Raw genomic sequence first — 16,219 nt, 5'->3', positions numbered from 1 at the left:
GGGCATTTTCCAAAGTTGCCAGTGAATTGCAAATCCCGTTAAATTCTTCTTTCTGGGCAAACCACTTAGGAATCTGAAGATTAGCATCTCCAAGTGCAATGAGAGCTCCTGCTAGCTCCTTCTCCAATTGCCACCCTTCAGAGAGCAGGAGGGATGTACACTGTGATGTCAGGCTGACTCATTATGAACCTGCACCATCCACCCCTCTCTTCCCAGGAACTTTTCAGAGTTTCAGTGTTTGCAAGACACTAAGGGACTCCTGGACAGGTTGCACCATCACACCACTCTGTCCTGAGTCCTGCCATCACAGTATTCCCATGGCACAATCTTCAGTGCCTGGCCTCCAGGTTAAGCCCTGTCCTTCCCTTCCAGCCGTGAAGAATGAGAGGGAGACCTCACCCCAGCAGAGATCTGAGCTCTCCCTGCAGGGAAAAATGTAGCTATCGTAACAAATTGCTCAGAGCTGCAAGACAGTGATGGACAGGTTTCAGCAAGGCAGGTGGGAAGGTTGCTGGGGGAGAGGGTGGTGTGAGAGCAGTGTGAAGGGCACAGTGATGGGCATGCTTCCCTAGGGAAGTGCCTCCTCACACATCCCCTGTCTTGCTCCATGCCCATGCCATGGGCATGCTGTTACCATCATGAGGCTCTCCAAACTTCCTAACCAGAGACAGACTTGCTGGGTATTTAATGCTGCCAAGCCATTTCCAACACCTTCACCTCACCAGGATGAAGGAGATGCCCAGACTGTGGCTGAAGCATTTCTGTTGCCTCTCCAATCTATTCTGCAGAATAAAAACAGGGAAAAAACTTGAAGCGGCAGGAGAAGCAACACTGCTGTAAAAGCAAAGGAACCCAGAAGACAGGAAAGGCACAGACATGCGTCTGCACACACCAGGCCCTCTGAACTGGAAACTGCTTCCTTGAGGCATTGCTACCTTGGCCCCTTACCATCTGTTGGAATGGACTGGCGCCCAGAGCATGATTTCCATCTCTGCACCATGGTGGGATGCTCTTGGCTGCAGGCAGCAGAGGAACTTGATATCAACTAGGCTGAAGTTCATCCCAGCTCCTGCTGGAAGTGGTGTGCAAGCCCCTGGCATGGTTCAGTACCAATGGAGCTGTCACACACAGCTGGGCTGGGCTGCAGAAAGGAAGATGCAGCAGGGACAAGAGAAATAGGAATCCTTGCCTGTTCTGATCATAGATGGTGAGAGGTTTTCAGCTCACTTTCCACCTTGAATGTGCCTGGAAGGTGGCCAGTATGGAAGACCACTGTAGGTCGCTGAAGAGAGGCACATCTATATCCAGAACACCAATGTCAGGAGAGGGGGGAAGGAGCAGCCCAAGTGGTCCTCTCTACACCATCCCAAAGAGGATACAAAATTAGGGCCAAAGGCAGCCCAGATCCTTACAAAACACTTATCTGCCTCACCTCACTAGGAACCTTGAGCTTGGCAGCTCTGCAGCAGTTGGGTGTTTCCCTCACTGCACTTCTTCAGAACAGAAATAGAGGCCCCAGGGGCTCACCAGGGATCAGTATTTGCTTTTGGAAAGCAGCCAAGTAGCTAAACAAGGCTGGAGTCTACTGGTGGTGCCACAGAGCTGATCAGCCAAGAGACAAACAGGGAGCAGTGATAGGAGCAGGAAAACCTGTGGGGGTTCTTTGCAGCACTGGTGAAAGGGTTCTGAAATATCCCTATCCTAGTATGAGCATCCTCTGCCTGGCAAGAGGGCCTGCAGCCTGACCTGCTGTCCCCGCTTGCTTTGCACCCAGAAGGGATTCTGGGACTGAAGAGAGAGAAGATGGACAACCCCTCCTCCTGCACCTTCCTAGCTTCCCTGAAATTTTCCCTAGAACAAACACTCAGGGATTAGCACCAGCCACATCATGGTGAGAACAATATTAAGGGATTATGAGATTAGAAATACCATTTATGCCTAGAAGAATAACTCTAATTCTTATCTGATTGTCTACAGATGTCAGCAATCAAAGCGCCTCTTTCACACAAAGCAGAGAGCACTGTCGGTGTGGTAGGTGAACATGACTTGGCCCCCTCCTAGCACGAGCCAGCTCTTCCTGCTGATATGTGCCCCAGATTATGTTTGGCAGCAGCTGCTAGGCGTGTTAGTTCCTTCGTGGGGAAAAGCTGCTCAGAAGGAGCCCTGTCCTGGGGCTGCATCCCCCTCCTCTTGTGTCTCTGCTGGGCTGCCCACCCAGGATAAGCTCAGCTGTGCCTGCTGCTTATAGGGTGCTGGTGGAGAGCCTGGGGGAGTGAGTGCTGCTTTACTCACAAGCAATACCATCCTGAAACTCCAGCTGCAAGCACACCACAGCCCTTTTGCTAACCTGGGCCACCAGTTGCTCCTGCCCTGGGTAGTGGCCCTGTGAGCAATGACAGCACTGTGACGTGCAGGGTGCATGCCCCCCTCTGACTGATTCAAGGTTTTTCCTGCTCCTGGAGGGGTCAGACAACTTGAAAAAGAGACAAACTAACCAGGTCTGACCCCAAACTGCTGCGCCACTGCACTCTCAGAGTCTGCCTTACACCCAGTAGGAGTGGCTGGGATTGCTGGGGCTGGAGCATCACTGGCTTTGTGCCACTATTGCCCCTGGGCTGGCCAAGCCGTTTGTACCAGCTCGCCTGGGGAGGCAACTCATTATGGGATGGCCTGGGAGGCTCTGCCTGGCCATTAGGGAAGGTAAGTGCTTCTGGGTGTGCTGTGCCAAGCTCCTGTCTGCACACTGGAGGCAGAGTTCGTGCTGTTTGATGGCACATTATCTCCATTCGGCCCCCCATTAAAAGCTCTCTGTCAATCCCTCCCTCGAAGGAGGGCTGTGAGAGCTTTCTGTCCTTCATGCTAATGCTTACATGAGTATCTTCATTCTATCTCTCTTCTTCATTCCCATTCTCAGACCTAAGCCATTCTTGTCCCATTTTGTCCCATTGTTTTTTCCTGCCTTGCCCTGTGCCTTGCAGATACCCCAACACTGAGGCAACATTTGTCTCCTCCCAGCCAGGAACAGAAGTGCATAAAAAGCCAAGACTTCATGGACCTGGGATGGAGCAGGGTGAGGAGCATCCTAAGCTGGGGACATGCAGCATCCTCCAAACACCCCACATCCTCCTGTTCTGCAGGATTTTCCTTGCAGCCCTGATCTCCACCATGAACACCTGAGCCACATTTTCTGATGAAAAAACAGCGACCACAAAGCTAAATCTGCAAGACAGGAACATGCACCTTCCTTAAGTCACTGACTTGAAGGCCATGGGAGAAAATTAGTTCATCTCACCTGACCTCCTGGGTTGCACAGGCCATTACATCCCTCCATTACCCCTCTATTGAGCCCAATAACTTGTGTTTGACAGAACAATCTTTCAGCAAGGCAGCCAGCCTTGCTCTGCAGATAACAAGCGACAGAGGAGCCAACATGGCTTTTGGCAGTTTGTTCCGATGCTTAATCATTTTTTCTATTAAAAATATGAGCCTCATTTCTAATTCAAATGTGATTGTGGCTCAGCTTCGAGTTATTTGCTCTAGTTATGCCTTTGCTTGCTGGGTTAGTACCCAGTATCTTTTCTGCTTGGAGGTAATTACCAAAAGGAGTCAAGGCATCTTTCCAGCTTCCCTTGAAGTCACTGAACAGACTATTTTAAGTCTTTCTCCTTTTGGCAGTTCCCCCTGCTCCCTTCACATCCTTCCTTACTCCTGTTTTCCCAGGGTCCTTCTCAAATCACTTCTTTGATAACATCACGGGAACTATGCAAGGATCTAATATTGTCTTTGTACATATGCAGCAGTTGGCAGAGCTGGCTCAGTCTTGGATCCAAGAGTCCCCTTTTTGGCCAGCCTGTCCCAACATAAACTCACAGTTTGGGGCACCTCCATCCTGGCACACTCCTTCAGGAGCTGTCTTCTCTCCCCTCTGCCATTTTGCTTTTTTTGGTCATGATTACGCCCTGGAGGTGTGTGGCAGCACAGACCTGATACTGCCACTGTTCCTGGGCAACTGCTTTGCTCACTCCAAGTGGGAATCATCCCTGAGTTTTACTGAGAGACAAGGGAACAGGGAATGCTGCAAAATGATGCCTGCAATGACTATTTCTCACAGGAGCTTTGTGAGCTTTTTAATACTCATGAAAAAGCCCACTGCTCTTTTCTACTTCTGGGCAAAACCATCCATGGGCAGACACAGCAGTCTTCACACCACCACGGCAAAAATCACATCCATGAACATCGCTTTGGCAGCTAAAAATGTGAGGGGTGCTTCCCCTCCTGAGCCTTTGGAGGTGATGGGAGCATTGTTGGTGTGGTTATGCTGCTCCAGTAAAGCAAGTGGGGTTTGCAAAGGCCATGTATCACCACTGACATTCACAGCAAGGAACAGCCTGGAGCTTTTGCACAGAGCAACCCAGCAGCATAATCACACCTGCTTTGCACTGATGTGAACAGCAGGGGTGCCCACAGTACCAGCTCCTCCCTCCATGATCCTTGCTCCACGAAAGAGTTTCTGACTTTGGACCTTATCTGACCACTTAAATCCAATGCTCAGATCGGTTGGAGATTGGAGGATTCCCCTCATGCTAGAATTCATGACTCTGTGAGCAGAATAAGCACAAGCAAACCCACATGCTGGCCAGGAGAGGGAGAAGGAAGGGCTGCATTATGAAGGCTGTGGCAGAAAGGGGAGGTTGCCCATGGGTGACATGTCCAGGCTGGCTGCCTGGGAGCTGTCCCACTCCATGGCATGATGCAGAAACATGCAGACCAGTGGAATCAGAGGTCCCTGGGGTGGTCTGCAGTGGATGGGAGTCCTGGCACTGGGGCTGTCCAAGCTAACACACCCCATTTGCGAAGCCTTGTAGGGTGAGGATGGCACAGAATCATCACACAGGCTTTTAAGCCCACTTCCGTGGCTTCAGAAAATTCCTCCCCAGTCTGTGTCTTAATTTCCCCTTCTGCCTTTTCATTTAGGCACTGACATCCCTGTTTACCACCAAGTTGGTGAAGGAATGAGAGGTGGCACAGGCTGCCCTCTGTCCCCAGAGCAGCACTGGAATCCAGGTCCCTGGGTTTCAGTGAGGGCAAGATAGAAAGAAGAGGAAGAGGCTGGTGAGGCAAAGAGCCTTTCAGAGGGCAGCTGCCCCTGGCTGGCAACTGAGGGAAGTCAGGCACAGAGGGAAGGGGAAGCAGCTTGAGTCCATATGGGAAGAGCAGGGATGAACTTTGGGTTGGAGGGCTACGCAATTATTTCCCCAAAAAAGTGAATGGCACCACATGAACTGCAAAAACATCAAAAGATGGCAAGTTCTAGCTCATCCACCATACAAACAAAATATTTCACAGATCCTTAGGTCCAGCCTGCTGGTATCAGGCACTGGCTCAGGCTAACACAGGTCACATAGCCTCCAGAAAGCAGCCAAAAGGTGGAGAGCTGCTTGCAACCCTCTGTTTTCTTCCCTGACTGAGAGGACACAATGCATCCATGACATGTTACAAGCCACGCCATGCAAGGCTGCTCCTCATGGAATGTGGAGAGTTGGGGTGTGCTCAGTACAATGTTACTCACCCTGTCCAGCTATGAAGAGGAAAAACATCCAGGGCTGGGAATGCTCAAGACAAGACAGCCCAACATGAGCAAAAATACAGCACTAAGGTCTGAGCTGTAGCTCCAAACCTACTCATGGTTTCCTGGCATGGACCCATTAAGTGATCTCCTGTCCTCCAGAAGTGAATCTCCAGAGGATCCCTGCCTTGTACTACATCCAAACTCAGCCACACAGGACAGTGAGTTTCTCTGTGAACCTGACTCTGTTCCAGTCATGGTTTTGTGATCCCTCTGTCCTTCATTTCTGCCACTTGCAAATTGCAGTGCTGGAGAACCTGCTGACACAAGGTTCTGCACATATGCTGCTGGGCTCTGCTCTTTATGTCCCCAGAGTGAGACCACACTTCTCCATGCTGCTTGACACATCAGCTAGTCACTGCTCACTTGCTTTTGGCAAATACATCTCTCCCTCCCCAGCATCATCAGCTGCCAGGCTGCCCAGGCTGGTGCCCTGTAAGCTGGTGGAGAGAGGGGCACACAGCCTGACATTAGCCGTGCTCAGCAGGCTCTGTATGGCTCCTGTCAGTGCAGAGAGGACAATCCTGAAGAGAAAACAAGCAGCTGTCACCCTAGGGATAGTATCATAAACCATTTTAATAAGGCATTTTGCTCCCCCTCCCCACCATCCTAACTCATGCGAAAGCTGCCTTGTTCAGTTGGCAGCAAATGATAAAGACCCCCAGGGAGCACAGGAGGGGGAGAAAAGGGACATCTGTTTAGAGCATTTCTACTGTATGGCTCTCCCAGGCTATTTCTATCTCTTCTTGTCAAAATTTATCAACTGCGTAATTGTTTAAACAGCATTAAAGTGCTTGGAGCAAGAGCAACTGGAGATTGTCCTGCAGTTGCCTCTGGTACTGATGCTGACAGCTCAGGAAGGGACTGGGGAGGAAAGGGATCCATTGGGCATGGGAACCCTCTGACTCCTTTTCTGGGGGGGAGACACCATCCTGCCCAGCTAACAGGAGGAAAATAATCTCACTTTATCCTGGTGCCCTTCCTTGCTTTCCAGGCCCAAAGCTCTGCTCCTTCTCCTCTGCTCCCTGTCCTGACCTGCTGTTAGCACACATTTAGTCTGCTGAATTATTTACAGCAGATGCAGTGGCTCGGGAAACCACAGCTAATGACAATGTCTTTCACGCTGAAGTACCTTGGACCTTCCCCTGACCCTGCTGAGCCCTTGGCTGGCACCTCACAGCATGCCTGGGCCCACTGTTGTTCCCAGCCATTACCAGAAGTTTCAGAGAGAGATGGAACAGCTTTGGATACTGGGAAAAGATGAGAATTTGCTGCTGTCTGCCATCTCCTCTCCTTCAGACAGGGGGGATGTGGCCACAGAGGATCTCCACTGTGGGGTCTTCCCATCCCTGGTGACAGGGTATCTGCAATCATGGGCACATGTGGGTAGTGACAGCAAGAGTTATACTCTGTGCTGGTGACGTTGGTGGGGTTTCTTCTTTCAGCACCTTCTGGGAAGCAATCAGTGATTTTATTTTAGTACCAAATCCCTTTGGAGCTGTGGTGGAGAAAGGAAAGCAGCATTCACACGTGGAGCATCGTCTCCTTTACTCCTTGCCCCATAGTTGCAGTGTCAGGAGGTGGCTGTGTCCTGGCCTGTTCCTCCCCTCCCAGGACCCTGGAAGCTGAGGACACATTGCTGGTGGGCGGCAGGAAGCTTGCACCAAATATTTTGACAAGGGGCACTTAGGAGGAGCTCAGATAAAATCCTTCCTGGAGCAGAGGCCAGTGCAAACAGAGAAGCAGTGTGTGTCCCCTCAAGTCCCCACAGCAGTCATGGTCCCCACCCATGACCACCATCCCCCAGCCAAGGACAAGGGTTTGTCTTCTTCCCTAGGCATCCCTAATTCCTGGCACTGCAGAATAAGAATTGTGGGAAGCTGTTTAGACTGGACTTGGGAGTCTTTAATTACAGAGCTGTTTTTGTCATGTTAGGCAAGATAAACAAAATCTCAAGAGAGCAGAAGGAGGCTCTGCTACCATCCACCCAGGACATTGGATGTTGGTACTGCATGCAGTGTTTGGTATTTGTGCAAAGCAAGGATGGGGAGGGTTTTCCAAGAAGCTGCCAAGCCCCAAAATCTTTTTTACTTTTCTCCTCCAACCCAGCAGCTGGAGCCAGGAGCCAGGCTCCCTCTTGGTCCTGTCCCATGATCTTAATCCCAGCCCAGCTGCAGGAGAGGATGCACAGGGAGCATCTGGGCTCATTTCACATGGAGGTCCAAAGCTCAGGATCCCACCTTCACTGAGAGGGTTCTGGCATCTTAAGCAGCCTCTCTTTGATAGACACTCCATCCCTTGGCTCTGACTCGTTGCTGGCAACCCTAGAACTCTGCTACTGAAGGAAGATAGCAAGAGAATGACCACCTTCTCCTCTTCTCAGTGCCCTCGTGATACATGATGCTCCTGCCATGACTCTCCATAGCACCCAACATGGCATAAGCTCATCAGTCACTAGGGTCAAGTGTGGGGCCACATCCCCAGGGATGGGACATGGGAATGGGATACTGCATGCATTGGCCACCTCCTGGGCCTGCTCTTCCCTCAGACAGCACTGGCAAGGCCAAGGCAGAGCTGCTGGTACTGCTGTCCTGAGCAGTGGCTACTCATACATGCCCTGTGATGGTCTGCTGGCCCCACCACGTACTCCTTGCTGTCCCCAGCTCCCCTGTGGGAAGGGGGAAGCCACCATAGGGATGGGAGAGGGGATATTTTTATTGTTTCTGACACGGGCTGCCCCAGATTATCATGTTTTACATAGTGAGCCAAGGAAGCATCACTCTACTATGCTGCAGCTGGGCTGGCTGCCCAGCCCAGCGAGGGGAAGGAGGATTGGAGCAGCGGGGCATGGGTGCGGGTGCGAGTGTACGAGTGTGTGCACACATGGGCCATGGGGCACAGCTCCATTCAGCCCTTCCTGCTGTGGCACACAGCCTGCAGCCCACTGCATGTCCACCAGAGAGGTCGCCTGCTGCCTGCAAATGTGTTTGTTTTTCTAGTCCGGCTCCTAATTCGATTAGGACTAATTGCGTCTGGGAGTGTGGTGGGGTTTTTGGGTGGGTTTTTTTTGGCTTTCTCCTTAAAGAGCTGGGATAGTAATTTGCATACTGTTACCCAGTATGCCTTTCCAGCTCTCAGCCGGGCCAAGACCCAAAATCTCGTTGCAGGCAGCACAGTTCATCCAATGAATTTTCCCAGCCATGCATGAACAGTATAATGTGGTAAGGCAGCGACTGGAGAGCCTGCATGTCTTGTGAAATAAAGCTGAATTTCAATGAACAAAGCATACCTGCAAGCTTGTTGGCACTCCCTTTCTGTGGCACTCAGGAATCGGGGTGTGATGCCTGGCTGTGAATCACCGCAGGACCACTGCACCTATCCAGCCCCCAGTGCTACAGGCACATAGGAGAAAAGAACCCTCCACAGTAGTGAACCCAACAGCTCTGGTGTGCATCTCCTGATTCTGGAGCACCAACAGTCACTTAAATTAATTAGCTGCACCCTTGCTGTAGACTTGGTCGCTGTTAATGTAGTACTGCCCTCAAGCACTGCTTGGGCACAGCCTTGTAGGACTACTGTAGCACCTGTGTAGCACTACCCTCAAGGCGCAGGAGCCCATTGGGAGGGTGAGATGGATGAATCGAAAGGGTGGCTGCTGTTCCCTGCCTGGTGCCAGGGAATGGTTGCAGTCATGTTTAACTTGTTGCTCCTGAAATAGCCTAAGTTTACATCACCACAGGAAATGATTGGAAGAGTTCAGAGGGGAAAAATCCATCAAAAGGGCTTTTCTTAAATAGCAATTAAAAAAAAAAAAAAAACCCTCCACGATTGTTGCACATGAACAATGAACTATCTGCACACGCTGACCCCAGGCCTGTGCTTCTCCATCGGTGTCCAGGCAGGAGCCCCAGCCTGACCAGAGGCACCCTGATCTGAGTGTCATGTCTTTACCACTGGCTGCCAGAGCCAGCCAAACTTCTGTTCTCCAAAGCTGGCATGTCATCAGTGCCCTTTTTGCAGTTTTTTTGCACTTAGCCAAGCCATGGAAACAGGCGAGTACACACTAATCCCTGGTACTGCCTTCCTCCACTGTTTAGTCAGTGCCGATCATGAGATGATCACATCTCTGGCTCTGGTGGAGCCAGACGGGCATCTCTTATGTGGAGAGGTCACTACCTTCTTGTTTTGCTTCTTTATTTTGGATAGGTGAAATGGAAAAAATGTTTTAAAAATTACAACAAAAAAATAGATGCAAACTTGCAGTACAACCCTCTGGTCGCAGCTGTAGTGCAGCTGGGAGGAAAAAGACTTTTAAGGCAGAGAAAAGGGAGGCCCTGATTATTTATTAGTGGCCGATGTTTGATTGCTTGCTAATCAGTCCAGAGAACACTCAGGCTCTCCTGGCATCCCTGCTCACATGTGGTTCCTGTTGCTTTGTCCCTTTCCCCCTCCCTCTCTCTGGTTTTTCTTTGTTTGTTTTTCTGTTAATTTGGTTGTTTTTTCCATGTCATTTTCTGTCAAACCGCATGTTTTTTCCTCTTTCTCTCGCCAGCCACTGCAGTGACAGACATGGAGGAAGCAGGCCAGCCTGGGACTGCTTGTACTCTGCCAGTCCCTTTCCCACATCCATGGCCTGGGAGGCAGCAATGCCCACGGGGCATGCTGGAGCTGGCACCAGGCTACAAGACCCCAGGCCACCATTCCAACACGGAACACAACTCTACTGCCTGCATCTGTGCCCCTGCTGCTGGAGGGGATTCTGCTGTATTTTCTCTCCCATGCAGACCCCATCTCTACTTGCACTCCATCCCATCAGGCAGCAGCCTTTTTAGGCAGCAGGCTGAATGATGAGGGTCAGAAGCATGTCCACCAGAGCTTGGGCATCCCCAAAGCAGGACAGAAGGGCAAAGGGGAAGAGGTGCTCTGTCGGGATGAAGATAAGCAGGTTAGAAAGGGATGGAGGGATAGGAGCTGAAGCAGGGTGCCTGCCCTGACTGCTTCCCTCCCACCCACCCTTCTTTGCACACAAGGCCTCCCCACTCTCATGCGCACTCTCTGGCTTCTGGCAGCCTTTCCGATGCGCATTTCCACTCCTCTCTGGCCCATTAGCAGTATTTTTATAACATTCTGTAACATACAGAGCCGTGTGCCAAACCTCAAGAGTGCATTATTTCCCAATGTCTTTGTTACATCCACCCCTGGGCCCTCTGGTTGCGCGTTTCCAAATGCAGAGCTGTGGCCTGTGGGGGCAGCCAGGAGCCTGGCACCATGCTCCTGTGACCCAGATCCTTGTGCTCCCTCCTACCCCGCTCCTGCTGCTCTCAGCCCTGGGCTCAGGCCAGGGATGCCTGGTGTGAAAAAAGACCTGGACCCATCTCCTGGCCACACAAGGGCGTCTGCTGCTGTCAGGCTGCAGAGCAGGTGATCACTTAAGATAAACACCTTCACCTAATGCTTAGCTGCCTGAAGAAAGGGGCAGAGCAACACGTCACTGCTCAAAGTGCCCAGGAAGAGGTTTCCCCTGGACTATAGCCAGCTTCCCCCAGGCCAATTTGTGCTGAGGAGGGTTCATGCCTTTTAGGCAGCTGATCTAGGACCTTCAGCAACAGACAAGACTGGGAAGCCCCTCTTTCTCACCACCCCTGAACGCACTGTGTCCCACTGCATATGCACCAGTGTGCCCATTTCTGCCGTGAGTGAGATAGCCCAACCACCTCCAGCCTCTGCAGGGTGCTGCTGGGCTCCCAGCCACATCTCCCATGATGTTGACTTGGGTGTAAAACCCATCGCAGAGACCAAATGAGCTAGCTGTGCTTTCCCTCCCACCTGCTGAAGCACATTTTTGAGACACCTTCACACAACTGTGCCTGCACCATTATGTAGCATACTGGTCCCTTCAGCATAAAATCCTCACCCCAGATATCCTCTTGTTCCTCCTTAGCTACTGGCATATCCAGCCAAAGCCCCCTCGTCCTTGTGGGCCAGAGCCATTACAGATAACACCACAGAGAGTGGCCCAAATACAGTCCAAACATGGTGCTGAAGCTCCCCCATCCCTTCCAGGAGCTCCCCTTTTCAGCACAATCTGATCCCCTGTAGCTATTTCCTAACTGTGTTCCAATTCTCATACTAATCCACATTTTCTCTGGTTTAACTCATAATTTCCCACGTGGCATCATAGCAAATACTTCGCTGAAGTCAAGACAGATTACACTGACCACATTTCTGGGCTTAGAAAACTGGTTTCCTTATCAAAGAGAGCTATCAGGGTAATCTGCTGTGATATATCCCTGGCAAGCCCCCCCTGTACTTCTTTCCCATTTTCCATTTGTCTCCACGTATTTAATTGCTCCCTCTTCCAAGTGCACCATGCGGCCCCACTGTGCTGTGGGGTCAGGCTGCCTGATGAGGACTTTTCCTTCGCTCAGGCACAGGAGACACGTTGCACTGGGTACCACCACTGACCTCGCAGCTGCTAATGAGCCTTGCTAATGAACAGGTGTCCTCACATGGGGATGAGGTGCTCCCCAAGCCTTCAGTGCATTGTTGTCTTTGAAGGTGCCTCCACAACAGAGGATCACCTCCAGGTTTCATGCTCCCTCCTCTCCTTTAGCCTGTGCTGCCCTTGCTCTCAGCATCGCTGCTCAGACCCGGTGGGGGCCATTTGGTATCGGGCTCTGCCGAGCCTTCTTTTAATCTCCCCTGAAACCTGTCTGCAGAACCAGCTCTGCTCTTCTCTCCTCGTTTGCTCTGTATTTATATGGCTAACCCCCCTTTTCATTTCCTCTGCAAGGTCTCACTCTGCTTGACTCCTGGCAGGTCCCCCTTTATCCCTCTGCTTGCTGACCCCCACGACAGAGCTTGCTTTGCTAATTGACACCCTTTCCTGGTCCTCGACCCTTCTCTGCTCCCTTTACACATTCTTTCTGTGGTGTTGTATGCTCAGGAACATTTCTGCCTTACCCGGGGAGCACATTCCAGATACCATCATTTATTTAATGAGATCCCCAGCACTTCTCCACATGCAGTCCCAGCCCCTCACTCTTGCTGCAGCCGTCTTTCTTGTTGCCCCAGTAAAAGAGAAAAATGCAGGCACAGGCCTGTTTTCATTTAATTTCCCATGCAATTGAAACTAAATAAATCCAAAATCCCTGAAATCCCATTTTTGGGATCCCAATGCACTCAGCTCCAGCAGCAATGCTACCACAGGGCCATGCTGCAAACCTCCCACAAGTCACCCATCTCTATTTATATGCCCAAGCCCATCTCCATTCCCTGCTGGGACGCTCCCAAATCCACTCCTTTGCATGAGTCCTCACGCCTCCAGGGAATCAATCACTCCCATCAGAGCCAGGACACTTAGGGTGGGGGAGGCAGGGCCTGGGGGTGCAGCACTGGGAAAAGAAACCTCACAGAAAACATTAAATTAAAATCCAGCCAGTTAAATTAATTACCATGAAAAGCATCTCACCTGATTAGTTCCTTGCACAGTTAATTGTGTTAACAATTCCAGACATTTGCTTATTTATTTGTCACCCTCTCTCCGGGGGCTGGTGGCCCCAGCAGTGTCCAACTAGGCTTCTCAGCTGCCTAGTGCTCAGGGGGCTGTGAGTCTCCAGCAAATGGGAACACACAGTAATAAGTAACAGCAGTATTTGGGCTCTAACACTGAGCAATTCCCACGGGTCCCTGAGTGGATTGACAGGGATTACTATTAGCGAGGTGCTTAGCAGATGGAAGAGCCATTGCAAAATCACAGCGATGCCACAGCTGCAAAGGAGTGGTTGGCGGCTGTAGACCTCTTCCCATTCCCCTTGCTTGCTGGAGACCTGCTGCACTCCGTGCACTGACACGGCCTGGGGCCTCTCCTCTAGATGGGATCTGGTGAGCACATGCCCAAGCAGGGGAGCAACATGATCTCCTTGTGCTGCTGCCTGCACTGGACCCAGCTACTGCCTTTTCTGGCTCTGTGAACACCTCCTCACCATAATGCAGCTAAAAAGCCCCTGACTCATTTGTTAGGCAGTGGCTTTTTGTCTGCCATACTCCCAACCCCCACACCTGCTCACTGGTGTTAAGCCTGCCCTGTGCTGACTGCTTCCCCTTATCTGCTTCTCACGTAGCCTTCCACCTCCTTCCAGCACCCCTTCTTCTTGGCCCAGACACCAAGATTCATCCCACATGACCTTAAATGAGTTGGACACTGTAGAGCACCACTGTAATTCAAATATCTAAGTGCAGTGAACTCCTCATGCCTTATTTTCAGGACTTACACAGACCCTCCTGTGACCCTCTGTCCCTGGAGCATGGCCCCAGATGGAAACACCACCCTGGCTCTGATGCCAGGTGCAGAAGGTGAGATAAGAAGCAGAGGAAGGCTCTGCTGTGTCTTCCAAACTTGGGAACTCCTGGATGGCAGGGCTTCCAGCTGATGCATCACAGTTACTCTCCCCCAGCCGGCTATGCCGGCTGGTGCTCTGACACCCATGGCTGCCAGTTGCATACGCTGTGCAGCAAAACACACAGTTGCTATCAGCTGTACAAACACAGCAGCCCTCAAAACACACAGCTGCTATCAGCTCTCAGCATCATGTGAAATACAGCACAACTCTTATCTCCCCTGCTGAGGCCCAGGAATCAGCGCATCCCATGCGGAAGATACGCAAAATGCTGGGGAATGAGCAGCTGTCCTCCAGCATGCCTGTGTACCCAGGATCCTGTAAACCCAGGGATCATCAACACTTTTTGGCTGTTCCTCTAAAACAACCACACTGCAGTAATCCTAGCCAGTGCTTTTCCTTGCTGACTGCAATCCTCTCTGACAGCTCTTTCCACCTACAGAGATGGTTGTTGTGGCACAGGGCTAGAGGGAGAAGGTAAATCCCTTCTCAAATTATTCCTGAGGCATCATTTAATCTACTGGCTTTGATCCAAATCTTGGGGCAGAGTAGCCAATTCCAGCTGGGATTAGTATGCCATGAGGACCTCATATGGTGGTGTGCAGCAGACAACCCTATGTATAGAAAGTAGAGGGGTTGGCATGGCAGGAGAGAGGGCTGTGGGGAGTCAGTATGGGAGCAGAGACTGTTCCACTCAATGTGACATGCTAGGGTACTCACTTCCCACCCTCAGGTAGGTCTGGTATTTGAGGTGCCAGGAGGAGCCCTCATAGCAGGAGTACTGGCCACTCTGTGACAGGTCAACATTCTTCAGGATCAGGTAGGACCCATTCAGGTGGGACTCATCAATGTCGGTGCCGTTGGCTGTCCAGGTCACGGCTGCATCCCAGTCCATTGAGCCACACTTCATGGTCACGTCTGCACCTACCCGCTCATATTGGACGTGGCTGTCTGTGGAAAGGAACAGGAGAAAAACAGGTGAGCTCAGAGCCCCTCAGCACAGTTACCTTGGAAATAAGATCTTAACTTCCCATCTGGGAAGTAAAGAGAAGGATTGGGGTGTGGACTGACACTGTGTTGGTGGCCAGGGAAACTGAGGTTCTGCTCCTTTCCCCAGCCATGATTTATTTTAGGCTAGAGTGGACCAGCTGACAGATACCAGGGGATCATGGGTGACGTCCACCTACAGGATGGCTTCTTTTCACCTTTGCTATGGTGAACACATGTCAGGGCTGCACGTACAGCCCACCAGCTGAACATCCCACAGCACGGCCAGACACACAAGACATTGCCAGTTGTATGTCTAGGTGACTTGTTGCAGGACACAAACCAAACTCACGCATCAGAAACTCCCAGCAGAGAGATGACATAGCCCCAGAACTTGTCACCAGCAAACTGCATGTATTTACTAGTATAGATGGGAAGCAGGTAATTCCTGCAATCCCCTATCCAGGAAACCCCTATCCCAAAGGGTGCAATCCCCTCTCCAGGAAACCAGGCAGGAGGGTTGCAACCTAACCACACTGTGCTGCGGAAAGGCACAGCTGCTTGGTACATGCAGTGCTGTTTGTCTCCTTGTCTGAGTTTTCTTTTCTTTCCACAATAACATGATGCCTTGCTGAGCTGTTTGATGTAGCAGCTCACGAGTGGGGCAACACAGCTCATTGGGCACCAGCTGCCTAATTGAATTTTCTCAGGTTTCTGGACAGGAGCTGGAGCTGACATTCATTAATGATCCTTAGCAACCGAGTATTTCCCGTGTTGGTACACTTGGCTGTGCTGAGCTGCATGTGGCAAGGATAAAACCACGTGAGTGCGTGTGCGTGACACAGGGTGAAGCAGGACGGGACAATGAATGGGGATGAGGTTCCTTCAAGGCTTCATCAAGACTTTGTGCACAGACAAGGGTAGTTCAGTTCTCAAAATTCTCCTGAGCTTCAAAACCGCATTTGACAAGGTGCCTTCCAAGGAAACTAAGCAGCCCTGACACATGGGGAAAGTCCTTGCAAGGATTTATGGCAGCTAAAGTTGTGAGACCAAAGGTGAAAACAAGCAGTAGAACATGTCACTGTTGAAGTCTGACAGGGATCCAAGCTGGATCAGATCTGCCCAACACCCTCATAACTCACAGGTAAAAGGGATCAGGGCAGAGAGAAGACAGAGTGCTGCTGAGGCTGTTAGGGCAGCCAAATCA

General features: G+C 51.1%; 1 protein-coding gene across 1 annotated transcript in view; it reads right to left on the bottom strand.

Annotated features, from left to right (window-relative positions):
* CNTFR (ciliary neurotrophic factor receptor) overlaps window positions 1-16,219 on the bottom strand; it is a 139,739-nt gene that overhangs the window by 25,551 nt on the left and 97,969 nt on the right. Inside the window, exon 4 of the mRNA XM_066339577.1 lies at window positions 14,746-14,976. Within this exon, the coding sequence (XP_066195674.1) occupies window positions 14,746-14,976 (231 nt within the window). The remainder of the gene's footprint in view (window positions 1-14,745; window positions 14,977-16,219) is intronic.

Source organism: Sylvia atricapilla, chromosome Z (assembly GCF_009819655.1).
Source record: "Sylvia atricapilla isolate bSylAtr1 chromosome Z, bSylAtr1.pri, whole genome shotgun sequence".
Lineage (NCBI taxonomy): Eukaryota > Metazoa > Chordata > Aves > Passeriformes > Sylviidae > Sylvia > Sylvia atricapilla.
The sequence above is the reverse complement of the archived record's forward strand: the minus strand, read 5'-3'. Positions and strand labels throughout refer to the sequence as shown.